This window comes from Carcharodon carcharias, chromosome 16 (assembly GCF_017639515.1).
Source record: "Carcharodon carcharias isolate sCarCar2 chromosome 16, sCarCar2.pri, whole genome shotgun sequence".
Lineage (NCBI taxonomy): Eukaryota > Metazoa > Chordata > Chondrichthyes > Lamniformes > Lamnidae > Carcharodon > Carcharodon carcharias.
The window spans coordinates 87,661,117-87,679,072 of record NC_054482.1 but is presented as its reverse complement, the minus strand read 5'-3'; the positions used below and the strand labels follow the sequence as shown (position 1 = coordinate 87,679,072).

The window sequence follows — 17,956 nt, the reverse complement described above, 5'->3', positions numbered from 1 at the left end:
TGCTCCGTCATTCAAATATTAATGGTTGATCTATCAACACTATTTTCCCAAACTATCCCACACCACTTTAATATCTAGAACTCTATTATCTGTCTTGAATATACGCAAGTGTCTGAGCCTCCACAGACCGCTGGGGCAGACAGTTCCAAAGATTTACCACCCTCTGAGGTGAAGAAATTCCTCATCTCAGTCCTAAATGGCTTACCTCTTATTCTGAGACTGTGTGCCCTAGTTCTCGACACTCCACCCTCACCCCCTTCCTGCAGAATTTTGTATCTTACACTGAGATTATCTCTCATTCTTCTAAATTCTAGGGAATGTAGACCGAGTCTCCTCAATCTCTCCTCATAGGACAATCCTACCATCCCTGGGATGAGTCTGGTGAACCTTCATAGCAGTACATCCTCCTTAGGTAAGGAGACCAAAACTGCACACAATTTTCCAGGTGCAGCTTCACCAAGGCGCTATACAACTGCAACAACACTTCTTTACTCCTGTACTCAAATCCTCTTGCAGTAAAGGCCAACATACCATTTGCCTTTCGAATTGTTTCTTGCACCTACATGTGAGCTTTTCGTGACTTCTGAACATGGATATAAAGGTCCCTTTGGACATCAGCACTTTCCAATCTCTCACCATTTAAGAAGTACCCTGCACTTATTTTACCTATTAACCTCTCACTTATCCACATTTTATTCCATCTGCCAAGTTCTTGCCCACTCACTAAGCTTGTCCAAATACCCTTGAAGCCTTTTTGCATCCTCCTCACAATTCACACTCCCACCAAGTTTTGTGTCACCTGCAAACTTGGAAATGTTACATTTGGTCCTCACATCCAAGTCATTGATATAGGTTGTGAATAGCTAGGGCGCAAGCACTGATCCTTGCGGTACCCCACTAACTACAGCCTGCCAACCTGAGAATGACCCATTTATTCTTACTCCATTTTCTGTCCTTTAACCAATCCTCAGTTCATGCGATTATAATACCCCCAACTCCACGTGCTCTAAATTTGTCTAACTAACCTCGTGTGGAACCTTATTGAAAGTCTTCTGAAAATCCAAATACACCACCATCCACTAGTTCTCCCTTACCTATTCTGCTAGTTGTATCCTCAAAAAATTTTAACAGGTTTGTCAAACATGATATCCCTTTCATAGATCCATATGACTCTGGGCGGTGGGAGGTTGGGGGAGATGGGCGGCTGGAGGTTGAAGGAGGCGGGCGATCGGAGGTCAGGGAGTGAGGGCGTCTGAGGTTGGGGAAGTCCCACGGGGTTGGTCTGGGTCTTTACAATAGTTAATCAGAAGTTAGAAGAGGTTTTAATTCTTCTAACTTTTTCCTGAGTAACCATTACCCTGGCAGAACCATCTGTAGTTTAACGATTTAAACTGCATTTTCGAGTAGTTCCCAGTACAGTACAACTGTCCATAGGATGTGCGCACTCTGGCCAAATGCTGTGCAAACCCTTACCTGGGAACTTAACAGAGGGACTCCCCAGAGCATCTTTGGGGGTACCTTCCAAATCCAACACTGGGGAGCTCAGAAGTTACGGGTCAAAATCTTTGTTTAGCTTCTCTGCCATTTCTTAAATTTTCAAGGCTGTCTATAATGCGTCCACATTTGTCTTTGCTAATCTTTTCCTTTTTACATACCTTTTGATGTTTTTATGTTTCATACTAATTTACTTGCATATTCTATTTTCTCTTTATCAGTTTCTTGGTGCTCCTTTGCTGAATTCTAAAATGCTACCAATCCTCAGCCTTAATACTTTTTTTTAAGCAACTTAATAATTCCTTTGATCTAATACAATCTTTAACTTCTTGTTAGCCATGGTTGGAACATATTTCCTGCTTGGGTTTTTGTGCCTGAAAGGAATGCAAATTTGTTGGGAATCATGTATTAATTCTTTAAATGCTAGTCATTGCCTATCTACTATCATACCTTTGAATTTAGTTCCCAATCTACCCCAGCCAATCTTCATAATTTCTTTTGTTTAGGTTTAAGACCCTAATTTTGGACTGAACTACATCATTTTCAAATGTAATGTAAAATTTTATCATCTTATGGTCACTCTTCCTTAAAAGCTCCTTTACAACAAGATTATTAATTAGCCCTTTTTCATTTCACGATGTTAGATCTAAAATAGTCTGTTCTCTAATTGGTTCCTACTGTTCTGGAAAACCATCTTGTATACCTTCCAGGAATTCATCCTCACAACATTAGGGCTAATTAAGTTTACCCAGTCTATATGCAGATTGTAGTCCCCCATATTACCCTTGTTTCTTGCACCTCAAATTTCCTGATTTACCTGATATATATCCAATTTAGAATTTTCTGATAATTATAATGGCCTGGGCTTTCTGCTCAGCTCTTCCACCGTGGAAGTGAGGCAAATAGAAACTTCTGCCTACTCCTGACTAGCCAAGGTTGGTGCCGGTTGTTTTTTTTTTAAATTCCTCCCTCCAAAATACCAGAAGGCCTCCCAGAACTCTGCTGAAGAGATGCCCCAGTCTGGAGTGCAATTCTAGGTCTCTTTAGTAAGAGGTGGCCAGTGTATTGCCTTCCAAAATGTTTCTTAATTAAGCATTTCCCTCTTTCTTCTGTAGGGCCTTACTATTAGGAATATTTGCACAGGCCCCCAATTCTAGGTCTGGCCCCAGGTACACCCTTCCACTAATTTCTGAATCCTGGATGCTGGGTCCTGAGAGGTGGTCCATGTGTTCAACATTCTTGCAATGCAAATAGTAGTGAACACAATGGCCTTATTTTCATTTTGTTGCTTGGACTGGCAGTTTCTCAGGCTGCAGCTGGACAACAGAAAGCAAATAAAATAGATGAATAACTATTTCTTTAATGAGGAGACTCACCTCTACTGTATTACCACCTTCCCTTTAAAAAGCACCTGGACATTAATGCACAAATACCAATGTTACACAGACTGCACAGTTACAAAAAGTCTTAAGAGAATGATAATGCAGATGCTGGAAATCTAAGATAAAAAACAGAAGGTGTTGGAAATACTCAGTACGTTTGGCAGCATCTGTGGAGACAGAAGCAGAGTAAACGTTTTGAGTGGAATAAAATTCTTCCTCAGAACTTAAGGAAAGTAGAAACGTGATGGCTTTTATGCTGTTGAAATGAGGGAATGGGAAAAAGAGCAAAAGGGAAGGCCTTCAATAGATATAATGGAACAAAATGGAAAGGGAGTGGTAATAGTTGCAGTAAATAAACCATTTGTCCAGAATGAATGTGAATGGCAGAATAATGAACAGCTCTGTCTGAAAGCAAAAACATGAAAAATAAGATCAAGACTGGTGGCACATGGCAAAAAAAGACAATTAAAATGGGGTACAGAGTTCATGGTCTGAAATTGCTGATATCAATATCAACTCTAGATGGCTGTAAAGTGCCTAACTGGAAGATGAGGTGCTGTTCCTCCAGCTTGGATTGAGCTTCACTGGAACACCACAGCAGGCAAAGGACAGAAATGTGACCATCAAAAAAATGGTGGTGAATTAAAGTGGCGAGCAACCAGAAGCTCAGGGTCATGCTTTCAGACTGGGTGAAGGTGTTTCGCAAAGCAGTCACCCAATCTTCAGAGAAGAGTGCATTGTGAACAGTGATTACAGTATTCTAAATCAAAAGAAGCACAAGTAAATCGCTGCTTCATCTGGAAGGAGCGTTTGGGGACTTGGACAGTGAAAAGAAAGTAGGTAAAAGGGCAGGTGTTACAGCTCCTGCAATTGCATGGAAAGGTGCTAAGGGCATGGGGATGATTGAGAGGTAGACTAGGGTGTCATGAAGGGAACGGTCCCTTTGGAATACTGACAGCAGAGGGGAGGGGAAGATATGTTTGGTGGTGGCAGAAATGATGGGAGGATGATCCTTTGAATGTGGAGGCTGGTGGGATGCAAGTGAGGAGAAGGAGAACCCTATCACAATCCATGGAGGGATGGGGAGGCCTGAGAGTTTAAGTCCAGGAAATGGATCAGATATAGGGTGTCAGAAGAGTCACAGATTAGATGGGAAGAGACTGGACAGGGGGAGAAAAAATAGAGTTACGATAGGAAGAAATCAGTTCAGTGGAGTAGGAACAGGCTGAAACAATTGATTTACCAGGACAGTCCTGTTTGTGGATTTTGAGAAGAAGCTAGCTGTTCAGGATTGGGAGAATATGAGGTGGGAAGCTGTGGAGGAAAGATCTCTAGATGAGAAGAGGTCAGTAACAGTCTTGGAAACAATGGCTTGATGGGTGGTGGGCTCATGATCCAAAAGGAGATAGGAAGAAATGTCTGACAGTTAGCGCTCAGCTTCTACAAGGTAGAAGTTGGTGTGCCAGATAACAACAGCATCACCCTTATCAACAGAGTTGACTTTACTCACCTGTATTGCCACTCTGGCAGCAGGTATAATTTCCTCAATTCTGATAGATGATCGATCTGATGTCACACTCATCTGTCTCATTGTTGATTTTTCTTGGCTGCCACACATTGATAACTGTCGACTGCTCTGCCGACTGACATTGCGAAATGGGCGGGAGGACAATGCTTCCATTCCATCCTTCAGGAAATCATCATCTAAAGTAGGAGGCATGGTTTGGCCAACTAACAGAAACCTGATGAAAAAAATAAGAATAGAATGCCCTGGGATTCTAACGATGCCACAAAATTTTGCCATTTTTGTGGAGTGGGTAAATGGGAAGAAATCAAGTTTCACAAATTATTTTAAGGATATAATTATTTTAGCTTGACTGGATTTTGAGGGTGAAAACTGTCTAGAAAGGGACAAAAAGCAGGTTTAAAGTTTGTTATTTGCAGTAAAATCAGTGCAACTGTTTTCTGCCACATTTCCCTACACCCTCAAGTCTTCTGTGATTCCCAAAGCATCCTCACTTTTGTTGCTCAAGTCTGTAGCTTTTGAATGGCTGATTGTTCCTGAACTTTCAAAACAGCCATACTGTTGCACCATCTGGATTTTATCCCTCCTTGGCAGAGACCACATCACCCCTCCCCCGCTAGGAGCTTTCCCTTGATAACTCCATTTAAATATGCAACTTTGCCATGTAGCAACAGGCCATTTTGGCATTCTATTAAGTCAATACTGATATGTACTATTTACCCATGTTTGTTTCCATCCCTTGATACCCATTCCTAAAAACATCTATTGTAAACATGAAAGTTTCAGTTGACCCAACATCCGCATCCTTTGTGGGTGTACTGAGTTCCAGATTTCCACTACCCAATTAGGAAACTCCAGTTGAGAATCCATCACCCTGTCTCAGCAGGCTGATACATCAAAATCCTACACAATCAGATTGCAGTGATGAAGAATTTGAACAATTATTTATATGGCAAAGTTCTGCAACAGGATAACTGTTATTTTCAGTAATGATGTAACCAAGGATGAGGTGTGAGAATCTACTTCACACTGCTGGTCAGATTTCTGAAAACTTTGCAAACTAAATTCCTCCATTAGCTTTCCGTGTCACTTTAATTATTGCATAAAACAATCATACACATCAATACAAACACCAAGCTGGCTGGCACAATTATCTTTAAGTTTTATAAGCAATTATTTTCAGAATGATTTCAATAATTCCAAAAGTTTGAGTTATAGTCTCATCTTCATTACATAGCTACGAGATGCTGAATCGATTTAAAATAAAATCATTCTCAGGATGAGGGCATTGTTGGCAAGCACGGCAAATTATTGCCCATCTCTAGCTGCTCAGAGGTGGTGCAATGGCTTGATACAACGAAGTAGCTTGGAAACTTCAGTGGACAGTTAAGAGTGAATCACTTTGGTATGAGACTAGAATCGCATATAGGCTAGTTGGGATAAGAATGGCAAGTCTTCTTCCCTAAAGAAGATGACCGAACCAATTGAGTCCCTTATGACAATCCACAGCTTTGTGGTCACTTTTACTGATGCCAGCTTTAATTTCAAGGTTCTTTTGTAAATTAAATTCAAATTACCTAACTGCCATGGAATTTAATCTCACTTTACCTGGTTTATTAGACCAGTAAAAATAATCAATATATTAGCATATCCTTGTCAAATCAAGTTGCTTCATAAGAATGTTTGACAAGGTATTTTACATCTACAACACTGCGAAAACAGATATTTTCTTTCACAATTATTAAATGCTACTACAAAATGTCTTAATTCATAGCAATGAATTATGATAATGTTGGGTATTGTGGATATGCCCTTAACTGTACTTTAAGTGTTGGTGTCCAAATGCTGCTGCTTTGAATGGTCAGAACATCTTGATTTCCAATGCAGCTCACTAAATAGTTAAATGTTTCTTCCCTTCCCCTTCTCAAAGGCTTTGAACCCTCACTGGGCTATGCTTCTGAGCTCCAGTCTCTGGTATCTCATTCAAGTGACCACACTTTTTGTGTGAACCTGTACAGAAAGTGCTGTTATCTTATTTGACTGTGGGAAGCACCACATCAGGCCCTGATCTTATTCTTGGCTGACATTGCTACTCACTTCCTTAGCAGCCATTGGGGGAGCCTAGCTCACTACGCAGATGATGGCTTTACTGTTGAGTGACTCACCTTGCAAGCTGTAGGCAGATTGAATAAACTCCCTGCCTCGTCTCATAATCCACCTCAGATGGAATGGAATCTCTTTGCATAACATTCACTACCAAACTGTAAGATAAGAAATGAAATATGTATCGCTTTATCAATAACAGCAATATCAGCTCTGTCTTTTGGGTGATAATTACCAAGAAAAGCAGCAAAGTCACAACCATACTCACCAGCAACATTTTGAACATGCTTTCCACTATAGAATCGTAACCTACATGCCTTATAATGAGGTAATTCGGAGAATAGTCAGAATTACAAAGGAGCAATCTAAAAGAATTCAGGAGTGCCACTTTTATGTTCCAACACCACCCTCTCACAACACTTCTGCTTTGGTTTCGTGGTGAAAAGGGTGTTTCCTGAAAGTAATCAAAGTCTCTTAAATCCTAAAAACCTGCATCCTCATACATGTGTGTGCAGCACCATGCATGTTATTAATCAGTTGCAGTACATAGTGCCCTTGGTGATCACAATGGATGCCTACAATGTTCTGATGTCTCTCAAAAGGCTACAGGTACAACACTGACAGGGCAATGCAAATACAAAGTTACTAACAAGTTAAATGGGTTAACAGATGCTAATACAGAAAAACGCTGAATACCAAAAATACTGAAATTACATACAATTATAGATCTATCTATAAACATACACACCAAAGTTGGGGGAATGATACTTTGGATCAAGGGGCATGTTGTAAGGGAGTTAACATCTAACCACTTTATGGGTTTTGGTATCTTAGCAAGAGGTCCCATGGTTCTGCCTACACAGTCACTGCTGATGCCACAACTCAGACATGCTTTAACCAACCTTAACCATACATTCCAAGAAAGAATTAAACAAATTTATATCACAAATCCCCCTTTTGTATTTCATTTGTTCTTTTTTCTCATATTTTGTTTCATGTAAGTTATGTTCTGAGACCCTACACATTATTACTTGGTAAGGGAAAGCAACAGGCAGCAGGCAGAACCAGAGAAGATGAAAAGGCTAGGCCAAAAGGCAAAAAGTTGAGAGAAAGCACCAGATAAAGAAAGGGAAGATGAAGAGATTAGAGCAAGATGGCAAGAAGTTGACAAAAGAGCAACAGGATGCAAGAACCACCAATGCTGCATGCAAGGGACCAAGACTCTTTAAGGAAGCTTTCGCCTATGGATCCACAACACAATTCAGTCAGACACAGAATATGATATTGGCAGTAGATCAGAGGCACGTATTATGGCACAGGTGATGGTAAGCGTTTAGAAGGAAATTTGAGACAACTGCCACAGCTATTTTTGCAATTTGTATGCTTTGAGATGCAGGCTCTGAATTCAGTAGTAATAAGACCACCAAGCCTTATAGGTTTCTACAAAACTAGACTAAACATTTACTAACAGGAGTACCTCGGGGTAGTGTCCTCGGCCCAACCATCATCAGCTGCTTCATCAATGACCTTCCTTTCATCATAAGGTCAGAAGTGGCTATGTTTGCTGATGATTGCACAATGTTCAGCACCATTCGTGTCTCCCCAGATACTGAAGCAGTCCATGTCCAAATGCAGCGAGACCGGGGCAATATCCAGGCTTGGGCTGACAAGTGGCAAGTAACATTCGTGCCACACAAGGGCCATCTCCAACAAGGGAGAATCTAACCATCGCCCCTTCATGTTCAATGGCATTACCATCACTGAATTGCCCACTATCAACATCCTGGGGGTTACACTGACCAGACATGAACCGGACTAGCCATATAAATACTGTGGCTACAAGAGCAGGTCAGAGGCTAGGAATTCTGCAATGAGTAACTCACCTCCTGACTCCCCAAAGCCTGTCCACCATCTACAAGGCACAAGTCAGGAATGTGATGGAATACTCCCCATTTGCCTGGATAAGTGCAACTCCCACAACACTCAAAAAGCTCGACACCGTCCAGGACAAAGCAGCCCACTTGATTGGCACCACATCCACAAACATTCACTCCCTCCACCACCGTCACACAGTAGCAGAAGTGTGTACCATTTACAAGATGCACTGCAGGAATTCACCAAAGTTCCTTCGACAGCACCTTCCAAACCCACGACCACTACCATCTATAAGGACAAGGGCAGCAGATAGATGAGAACACCGCCACCTGAAAGTTCCCCTGCAAGTCACACACCATCCTGACTTGGAAATATATTGCCGTTCCTTCACTGTCACTGGGTCAAAATCCTGGAACTCCCTTCCTAACAGCACTCTGGGTGCACCTATACCACATTGACTGCAGCAGTTCAAGAAGACAGCTCACCAGTACCTTCTCAAGGGCAACTAGGGATGGACAATAAATGCTGGCCCAGGCAGCGAAGCCCATATCCCATGAATGAATTAAAAAAAAGATTTTAAGCATATACATACGTCTACAATTGCTACTATAACAACTTCCAAATCCCTTAAATAATCTGACTCTATTAAGGCAACAGTAAAATACAAATATTTTAAAAGGCTCAGGCAAATAACCACGATATCCTGAACAATTCAAATCAGTGAGTTTCCTCAACTTCAGTTTGCTGTAGACAGCAGCTTAAGGCTTAGATGCTGACGGCGTTTCATATTTGTTAGGTCTTAAAATGCATTCCCTTGCACACAGTCTTCTCTCCTTTATCCATATTTTGCCCTTTGAATACAAATTCCCATTGTTTCACTACGTTTTTGGACTTTATCTCCCTGATCATTAAGAATTTATCATAATACCAACTTTACCAGTAATCCTTGGGAAAAATAAAAACACTGGGCAGAATCTTCTGTTCGGCGAACAGCACCTGCTCACCGATGCGTAAAATGACATGGGGTGATGTCGGGCATGTGTCCCGACGTCACCCCGCGTCATTTAGATTTTCAGTTCAGCTGTGCACCCGCCAAACTGTCAAGGGCCTTTTAAGGCCATTAAAAAAGTAATTAGCATGATTAATGGACCTACCCATCCAACCTTAAGGTTGGTGGGCAGGCCGGGAGCCCAGGCGGGCTTCTGAAAAAACATGAAACCTCATCCACGGGCGGGATGAGTGGACATGTCAGTAATTTTTTTCCGCCTTCTTTATTGAAATTTTCAAACCTGAGCCGATCTCCCTGAGGCAGCACTTTGCCTCGGAGATCCGTGTGCTCTTTCGCACGTATGCGCAAAAGAGCATACTCCTGGCTCAGGGATTCCACACCAGCACCACCCACCCCCACACACACACAAGGAGCGCATAGCCTCAATTGTCCTGCCCATGAAAAATGGCAGTGCGCCCCCGACTGGGAGTTCCAATTGGGAACCTGCCCGTTCGCACCCACTCCCGCACAACCCCCCGGGGGTGGGGCATCCTGTCCCATTTCTGAACTTCACCTGGCTACATTTGTGACGCATTTCACCCCTTCTTTGAAAACAATCTAGTCTGAGCCATTTAAAAATGCAAATGTCCTTTTACAGCTTACATTCTAAACTTCTCCCATGTTTACCTACTTAACATTTCAAACCTAACTTATCTTCTGTTACATCAAAGCCTTCAGGCCAGCTGCCTTTAATCCAATTAAGTCACAGAAAGACACATATTGACACAGTTACCACTATTTTCCAATAAATTCCAATAACAGTATTATATCTTCCTGAATATTGTGGAAAAGGAGCCATCTTCAATGTACTGCACAAACGGTAAGGTACAATTGCCAACCTTAAGTAAGCCACCTGACTCACTGAATGTTCTTATTGAATCAACAAAATTAAACACTGCTTGAAATAAAACAGAAATGTAACAGCTGGGCAGGATCACCAATAAATCTCTTCATTCTTCCTCAAGAAGAAAGAAATTTTAATGTGCCCCATCATGAAATAGTTAATGTTTCCACAAATAATGAAAATACAGACACTGAAAATGACTGATAGTATTGCCTGGCACTGATGATGAGGTATTCAGAAAATTAACAAACACTGACAAATAGATGTAGGTTTTGATCCTGTAGATTTTAAAAGTGACACTGGGGATGTAGAGAATCATTAGTAGAAATTATCTAGTTAAAATTGCATCTAATTAAATTAGTCAAGCTAAGTCAAGTAGCTTTACTTAAATGAAAGTAAATTCATTGTGAAAAGAATTTTTTGGGGTCAAATAATGGTTTTGAACATACTAATGTGCAAATTTAGGTATAGTATTTGTGGGATTTAAAATGTTAATTGAAACAGTTGTGTGAAAGAAGGTAATGAACTGAATTGCTGAATGAAATCTACTGGATATTTAGTCCATATGCCCATAGGGCAAATGTCTCAGCTTATTACTTCATAAAAACATTTAATCTTGTTTGAAACTTTTATATCTTGATTTTCCAGGCGTAGGGCGGGTAGCCCAGCTTGTACTTAAAACTAGAAAAGGTCTAAAAAAGTTGTAAAATAAGTCCTCCTTTAAAATGTATTTCGTGTAGGATCAATTAAGTGAGAAGACTCACTAGGTTAGCAGTCTCTAACAACCTTTTAAGTAGTTGTTTGGTAGTAGAGAACTTGAGTACTGCCAAGATAAGCAGATGACTGGGCAAAGTAGTAAATCGTCAGAATAGATAAGACAAACTTCATGATTCACTGAACTGTAGGCATAGTTTGTATTAAAGATCACGTCATTCCGTGACTATTTTGTAAACTCATTTGTAATTGCGGACGTACTGAACAAGACATACAAGAACATTGAGAGTTAATGATGAGGTATCACAAAGGTGGTATAAATAACTGAAGGAAACTGTGTATCTTTGAATTGCCTCTTAGAGCATTCTGAAAGAGCATTCTCCTGTATGCATACTTGTATTGAATAAACTGCAGCCTGCTTTACCTACAACTGACTTTGTGTCGAGTGTCTTTAGATACTTCACAACAAGGGGAACCTGTAGATGTGGTGTACTTGGATTTCCAAATGACATTTCATAATGTGTCATATCAAAGTTCACTACACAAGATAAGAGAACATGGTGTAGGGGGTAACATATTAACACGGATAAAGGATTGATTAGCTAACAGGAAGCAGAGATAGCTGGGTTTTTTTTATGGCTTGGTAAGCTATAATTGTAGCAGGGATCAATGCTGGGGCCTCAACTATTTACAATCTACATCAATAATTTGGATGAAGCCATCTAATGTATGGTAGCTAAATTTGCCAATGACAACAAGATAGGTACGAAGTAAGTTGTCAAGAGGAGGTAAGGTGTCTGCAAAGGGATGTAGACAGGTAAGTGAGTGGGCAAAAGTTTGGTAAATGGACCTCTCTGTGGTAAAATGTGAACTTGTCCACTTTGTTAGAAATAATAGAAAAGCAGTATACTATTTAAATGGAGAGAGAGATTACTGGACTCTGTGGTACAGAGGGATCTGGGTGCCCTGGTACGTGAATCACAAAAAGTTAGCATGCAAGTACAGCAATTGATTAAGGCGGCAAATAGAATGTTGCCATTTTTTGTAAGGGAAATGGAATATAAAAGTAGGAATGTTTTATGCAGCTGTACAGGGCACTAGTGAGACCACATCTGGAATACTGTGTACACTTTTCATCTCATTTGAAAAAAGATATAACTGTGTTAGAAGCAATACAGAGAAGTTTCATTCGACTCACTCCTGGGATGAAGGGCTTACCCTAAGAAGAAAGGTTGAACAGCTTTGGTTGATACCTATTGGAGCTTAGAGGAATGAGAAGGGATCTTATTGATACATAAAAGATTCTGAGGGGACTTGACAGGGTAGATACCGGGAGGATGTTTCCACTTGTGGGGGAGATTAGAACTAGGGGACCTAGTTTAAGAATAAGAGGTTTCCCTTTTAAGGCCGAAATGAAGGTAATTTGTTTCTCCTGGGGTCATTAGTATGTGCAATGCTCTTCCCCCAGAGAGCAGTGGAGGCTGGGTCATTGAATTTATTCAAGGCAGATTCTTGATAGACAAGGGAGTCAAATGTTATGGGGGCAGGGGGACAAACGGGAAAGTAGAGTTGAGATCACAGCCAGATCAGCCTTGATCTTATTCAATGGTGGAGCAGGTTCAAGGGGCCAAATGGCCTTCTCCTGCTCCTATGTTCCTATGAAAATAAATCTCTTGGTGTGCTAAGAATGGAATGCGCCAAAAAGAATACCTGAATGAAAGAGGCCAGTGATTGAGGGAATACACAGCTTAAGAAAAGAAGCGGTATGCTATAGTTGATACTTGTGGTGAAAGCTGCTTGAAAAGATGGAGTTCTGATGTTTTCATCATATTTGGATGTTAGGCTATTTATATGGGGGTGAAACAAATAGAGGGAAAATGTGTATTATTGTGGCGTTACATCTGAAAAACAACAAGACAGTTTAGTATTTAGCACAATTATTGAAGTATGTTCCTGCCAATACTATAGAGGCCACATCAAGTTTTCACAACAAAAGCTAATCTTGAAGTTTTAAGCAGATTATTCAAGTAGGGTCTACCCTTCAAAATTTTAAAGCTTTATCAATTCTGGTTTCAAACTCCAAGAATGCATCCGACAACAGATTCTATTGAAAAGCAAATTGGCAGAGTACAATTTCACCTCCTCTTTGTTACATTAGCATTGAAACATTAAGTCAGACAGTTCCTTTTACGCAAGTTACTTAAACGTAGCATACTCCTGACATTTGAAGTCTTTGTTAATGAGTAATCTAACCACAAAAATATATCCTAACAAATGGAGAAAATAAAATCAGTTGGATCAAGTTTTGTTTTATGGTGCTTGTTTGGCAGGTGGAATAAAAAAGGCAATGGGAAAAAGCTGGGAACAACATAATACATGTACACATACAAACCTTAAACCCCCTGCTTTAAGGAAATTTTCACAGAAAGATTTAGCACAGTTTCTTGCCATCTCATCATCTGATGTAGGCATCAGCTTGGAACTGAGAACCTGCACGAACAGCATAAAAGATTAAATCAGCAGTAACCAAATGACTTTCTCCACCAACAACAGGCAATACGCACATATATTTTCAATGAGTGGAGTGAATAAAGGCTGGAAATTAGTCAAGGAAGTGGCAATTTCACATTCTTGAGCATTGTAGGCGTGGGCCAAGAAACAATGCATAAAATAAGTAGAAAAAAATTACATGTTTTTGTTGAAGATGTTTTTCATCGTGTCAATAAAATATCCAAAATTGAAAGAAGTAATTCGCAATTAGTTTGATGCCTTTCAAGATGTAAGGCGAAAATGGAAGACTTGAGAAACATTGCATCAGATTGAGCTATTTTTGTCAGAAGGTTGAACCTGTGAGATATGCACAGGTCAATTAATGCGCTATTTCAACAGGTTTAGGATCTTACTGTTCCTACTCAATACAGTCCCCGGGATTACCTTCACTGCTTGGGAGTTTATGAATGATTTATTTGTACAAACGAACCGAAGGACATTCAAGAGAAAACGCCGACATAGGGAATTAAAACCAGCCAACGTTACAATTTCAATTCAAACCATTATGGTTTCTGCTTAAAATGAGCTAATTTCTACTGGAAAGTTGCTGATAAATCCATTTTTGAGCAGAATAAAAAAAAATCTATCCTTTTAACATGGTTTAGAGAGGGGGATGTAGCTGATGCCTTCTCAAGTTTCTGAGAACAAAATGGAATCAGAGATAGAATGGGTGGATGCTATAAATCTGAACTACAAACATCAGCTATGATGGAAAATAACTCCATATATAACGAAGCTTTAATAAGTCAACACGGCAGCATGAAAAAATCTTCACAGAAAGTTGCCACAAAATGATCTAATCAATTGCAAGTAATCCAAAAGTTTTCCAATTTGACGAATACATACCTCTAGGTTATACAGTACTCTAAAGGTGGACATCCCTGGGGCCGATGATCTGAACAAACTCTCCAAAATAGTGTTTGCGCTAGGCTGATGCTGATGCTGTTGCTTCGAAGAAAGTGAGGGTGACTTCGATGTTTGGTGACTTGAATCAGTCAGCAATGTTTTCTGCTAAGGATAAAATCAATCCTCAGTTTAAACCTGCTATTCTGCATGTCCTCATTCTCTGAACACATTTCAGAGTCCATGTAATGAACAATCTGCCATCCAGGCAGAATAAATTCTGCAATAACTTGGCATGAGGTACTTTGGGGTAGGTATGTGTTCTCCCCAGCCTCTGCTGCATACAAGTACAAGCCCATACAAGTCCACTCAATAATCTTTTGAAAAAGTCAGCAAGGGAGATAGATTGACACAACAAATGGTATGTCCAGCTGATTTGATGAGAGTCAGGTATAAGTAGGAGCAACTGGATATGTTTGACACCAAGCTATGAGGTGCCTGGAACTACGCTCATTCTACAGGTGTGTCGGGTGTGAGGTTATATTTATAAGCATTATATTTTAAATTTTTTTGTCATTCAAAGGTAGAGGTTTAATCAGAGGCCCCCAAAACTACCAAGTTTCATGATACAAAAGTTAAAAAAGAGATTTTGCAGATCCTCAACAGTCACTGATACTCAGTCCTGCAACTCATCTGTGACTCACATAACCCTTGAAAAGAAAATATTTGGGCTGCACTTTTGAAATCACAGATGAAGCAGGTAAAAAGACACACTTCATTATAGGAACATATATCTTTAATTCCCAAATTCCACAGGGCTGCAATCAAAGCCCCAGGGAAACTTGAGCCAGGTCAACTTTTGTTAAGGATATTGACCCTGAAATAAGCATGCTTATCAAGCAAAGCTAAAAATTAGGCAAGAACAGTGTTTCATGATCATCCAACCACAGGGGAGTTGATATCTCTCTAAATATACATTTGATCAGGACAGAAATAGAAAATGTTTGGAAGTAATTGATAATTCTTGTCATGACATTGATATATACTTATTTTGTGTGTTACACCCAATCTGTGAAACCGCCCATATCATGAAATGGGCACTGGTAGAACCCATTTTATGAACTGGGCAAACCCATTGCATGGATCATGAAATAGGCAGTGTATATATACTGCGAGGAAGATGTTGATGTAGTGATAATGTCAGTGGACTAGTAATCCAGAGACTCAGGCTAATACTCTGGGGACATGGGTTCACATCCCATTACTGCAGCTGGTGGAATTTAAATTCAGTTAATAAATCTGGAATATAAAACTAGTCTCAGTAATGGTGACCATGAAACTCATAAATTGTCATAAAAATTTATCTGGTTCACTAACGGCCGTCAAGAAAGGAAAGCTGTCATCCTTACCTGGTCTAACCTACACGTGACTCCAGGTCCACAGCAAAATGGTTTACTCTTAACTCCCTCTGAAATGGCCTATCAAGCCACTCACTTCAAGGGTAATTAGGGATGGGCAACAAATGCTGGCCTTGCCAGCGAAGTCACATGAAAAATTTTTTAAAAATTGCTTGGATTATTTATATTTATCAAATGAGGTAACTTGTTTCAGGAAAGGGTTTTATTTACACGCTTTAAACATCAAAAGCTGTACTATATTCACAAAGGGATTTTAATATGAAAGTTAGGGCTGATCTGAAGGGTTATACTACCCCATAAGCACGGTATTGTACCTAAATGACCTTTTTTGCTGGTAGAACTTTATCCTAATTTGTTTCAAAGTTGCTTAGACGGAGCTAGTCAGAGGATGGATGGTTCTTTCTTGGGCTATTGTAGACAAGTTACCATAGAGTTGGTGTCTGAAATGGGAGGTCGGGCATGTTCTTTATATGGAGGTAAGAATTTTATAGCTTCTTGCTCTTTGTTATAGCATGGTTAGTATTCACCTTCTGTGTGCAAGGACCCACTGACAATATTGTTGGTTATGGTTCTTAGAGATTTGGTTGTTTCAAATAGAAAAGGTCTTCTTCATGCTACACCGACCTAGCTAATATCAGGATTCTTGCACAAAATATTAATGGACTGAGCTACCGTGTTTAAAGTTCAAGGCTCCAGCTTGGGTGCTCCCATTTTCCCACATCATAAGAAGGGAGACGGTTGCTGTGTTTCATCTAAAAACAATTTTAACAACATTGAGAAAATATGAAAGAATGCAGCCACTTACTTTCCTGCCTAAAGCATCAAGTGTATCCAGTGCCTCCTGAATGGCTGGATCAGTAGGAACCAACAACAGCAACTTTCTAACACGCACTGTTATCCTGAAAGATGAATAGATAAATAAACAGGTTTTCTATAGTACAAACCAAAGTTGGAAGTGGCATCAGAATGCAATGTAAGTTAGCAGGATTTTTTGTTTGCACTCTTTTTTTACTTTGCTTTGTGTTACAAATTTTTTAAATGCTTATGAAGCAAAATATCAAACAAGTGCAAAACATTTGGAACTTGCATTTTACAAAAACAGATTTTTTGTTTTATTTCACAGAATTGAATTTCAACTCCTAATCAAAGTAGAAAAGGTTTGTGTTCTATGGATCCCTCAATGCTTGACCTTTTCTCATATGCGACATGGCAGCAAGGTTAATTTGGGAGACACAGCAAAAATTCATCCCGAGGAAGAAGAAGCATACTAAAGTGAGGACAAGGAAACCATGGCTGACATGGGAAATCAGGGACAGTATAAAAGCTAAAGAGAAAGCATACAATGCGGCGAAGAGCAATGGGAAACCAGGGGATTGGGAAGTCTACAAAGACCAACAGAGGACAACCAAAAAAGAAATAAGGAGGGAGAAGATTAAATATGAGGGTAAACTAGCCAGTAATATAAAAGAAGATTGCAAGAGTTTTTTTAGATATATAAAAGGGTAAGAGAGAGGCAAAAGTGGACATTGGGCTGCTGGAAAATGACGCTGGAGAAGTAGTAGTGGGAACAAAGAAATGGCGGAGGAACTGAATAGGTACTTTGCGTCAGTCTTCACAGTGGAAGACACGAGTGACATCCCCAAAGTTCAAGAGAGTTGGGGGGCAGAGGTGAGTATGGTGGCCATTACCAAGGAGAAGGTGCTAGGAAAACTGAAAGGTCTGAAGGTGGATAAATCACCTGGACCAGATGGATTACACCCCTGAGTTCTGAAGGAGATAGCTGAAGAGGTGGTGGAGGAATTAGTGGTTTTCTTTCAGGAAACACTGGAGTCAGGGAGGGTCCCAGAGGACTGGAAAATCGCTAATGTAATCCCCCCTGTTTAAGAAGGGAGTGAGGCAAAAGACGGGAAATTACAGGCCGATTAGCCTGACCTCGGTCATTGGTAAGATTTTAGAGTCCATTATTAAGGATGAGATTTCAGAATACTTGGAAGTGCATGGTAAAATCGGGCAAAGTCAGCATGGTTTCATCAGGGGGAAGTCTTGCCTGACAAATCTGTTAGAATTCTTTGAGGAGGTAATGTGTAGGTTAGACAAAGGAGAGCCAATGGATTTCCAGAAGGCCTTTGACAAGGTGCCACACAGGAGGCTGCTCAGTAA

The 17,956-nt window shown here is 40.2% G+C and overlaps 1 protein-coding gene across 5 annotated transcripts in view; it reads right to left on the bottom strand.

Annotated features, from left to right (window-relative positions):
* The window catches only part of usp24 (ubiquitin specific peptidase 24), a 195,274-nt gene that overhangs the window by 81,503 nt on the left and 95,815 nt on the right, over positions 1-17,956 (bottom strand). For 4 of the 5 annotated variants that reach the window (XR_005945485.1, XM_041207988.1, XM_041207990.1 and 1 more), the window contains exons 29-33: positions 16,602-16,695; positions 14,382-14,546; positions 13,378-13,475; positions 6,567-6,662; positions 4,387-4,618 (exon numbers count right to left, since the gene is read on the bottom strand). Coding sequence is in view for 4 of the 5 variants with exons in the window: in XM_041207988.1 (XP_041063922.1) it covers positions 4,387-4,618; positions 6,567-6,662; positions 13,378-13,475; positions 14,382-14,546; positions 16,602-16,695 (685 nt within the window). In the remaining variant the exon portion in view is untranslated. The remainder of the gene's footprint in view (positions 1-4,386; positions 4,619-6,566; positions 6,663-13,377; positions 13,476-14,381; positions 14,547-16,601; positions 16,696-17,956) is intronic. The other variant, XM_041207989.1, reaches the window with a different exon arrangement.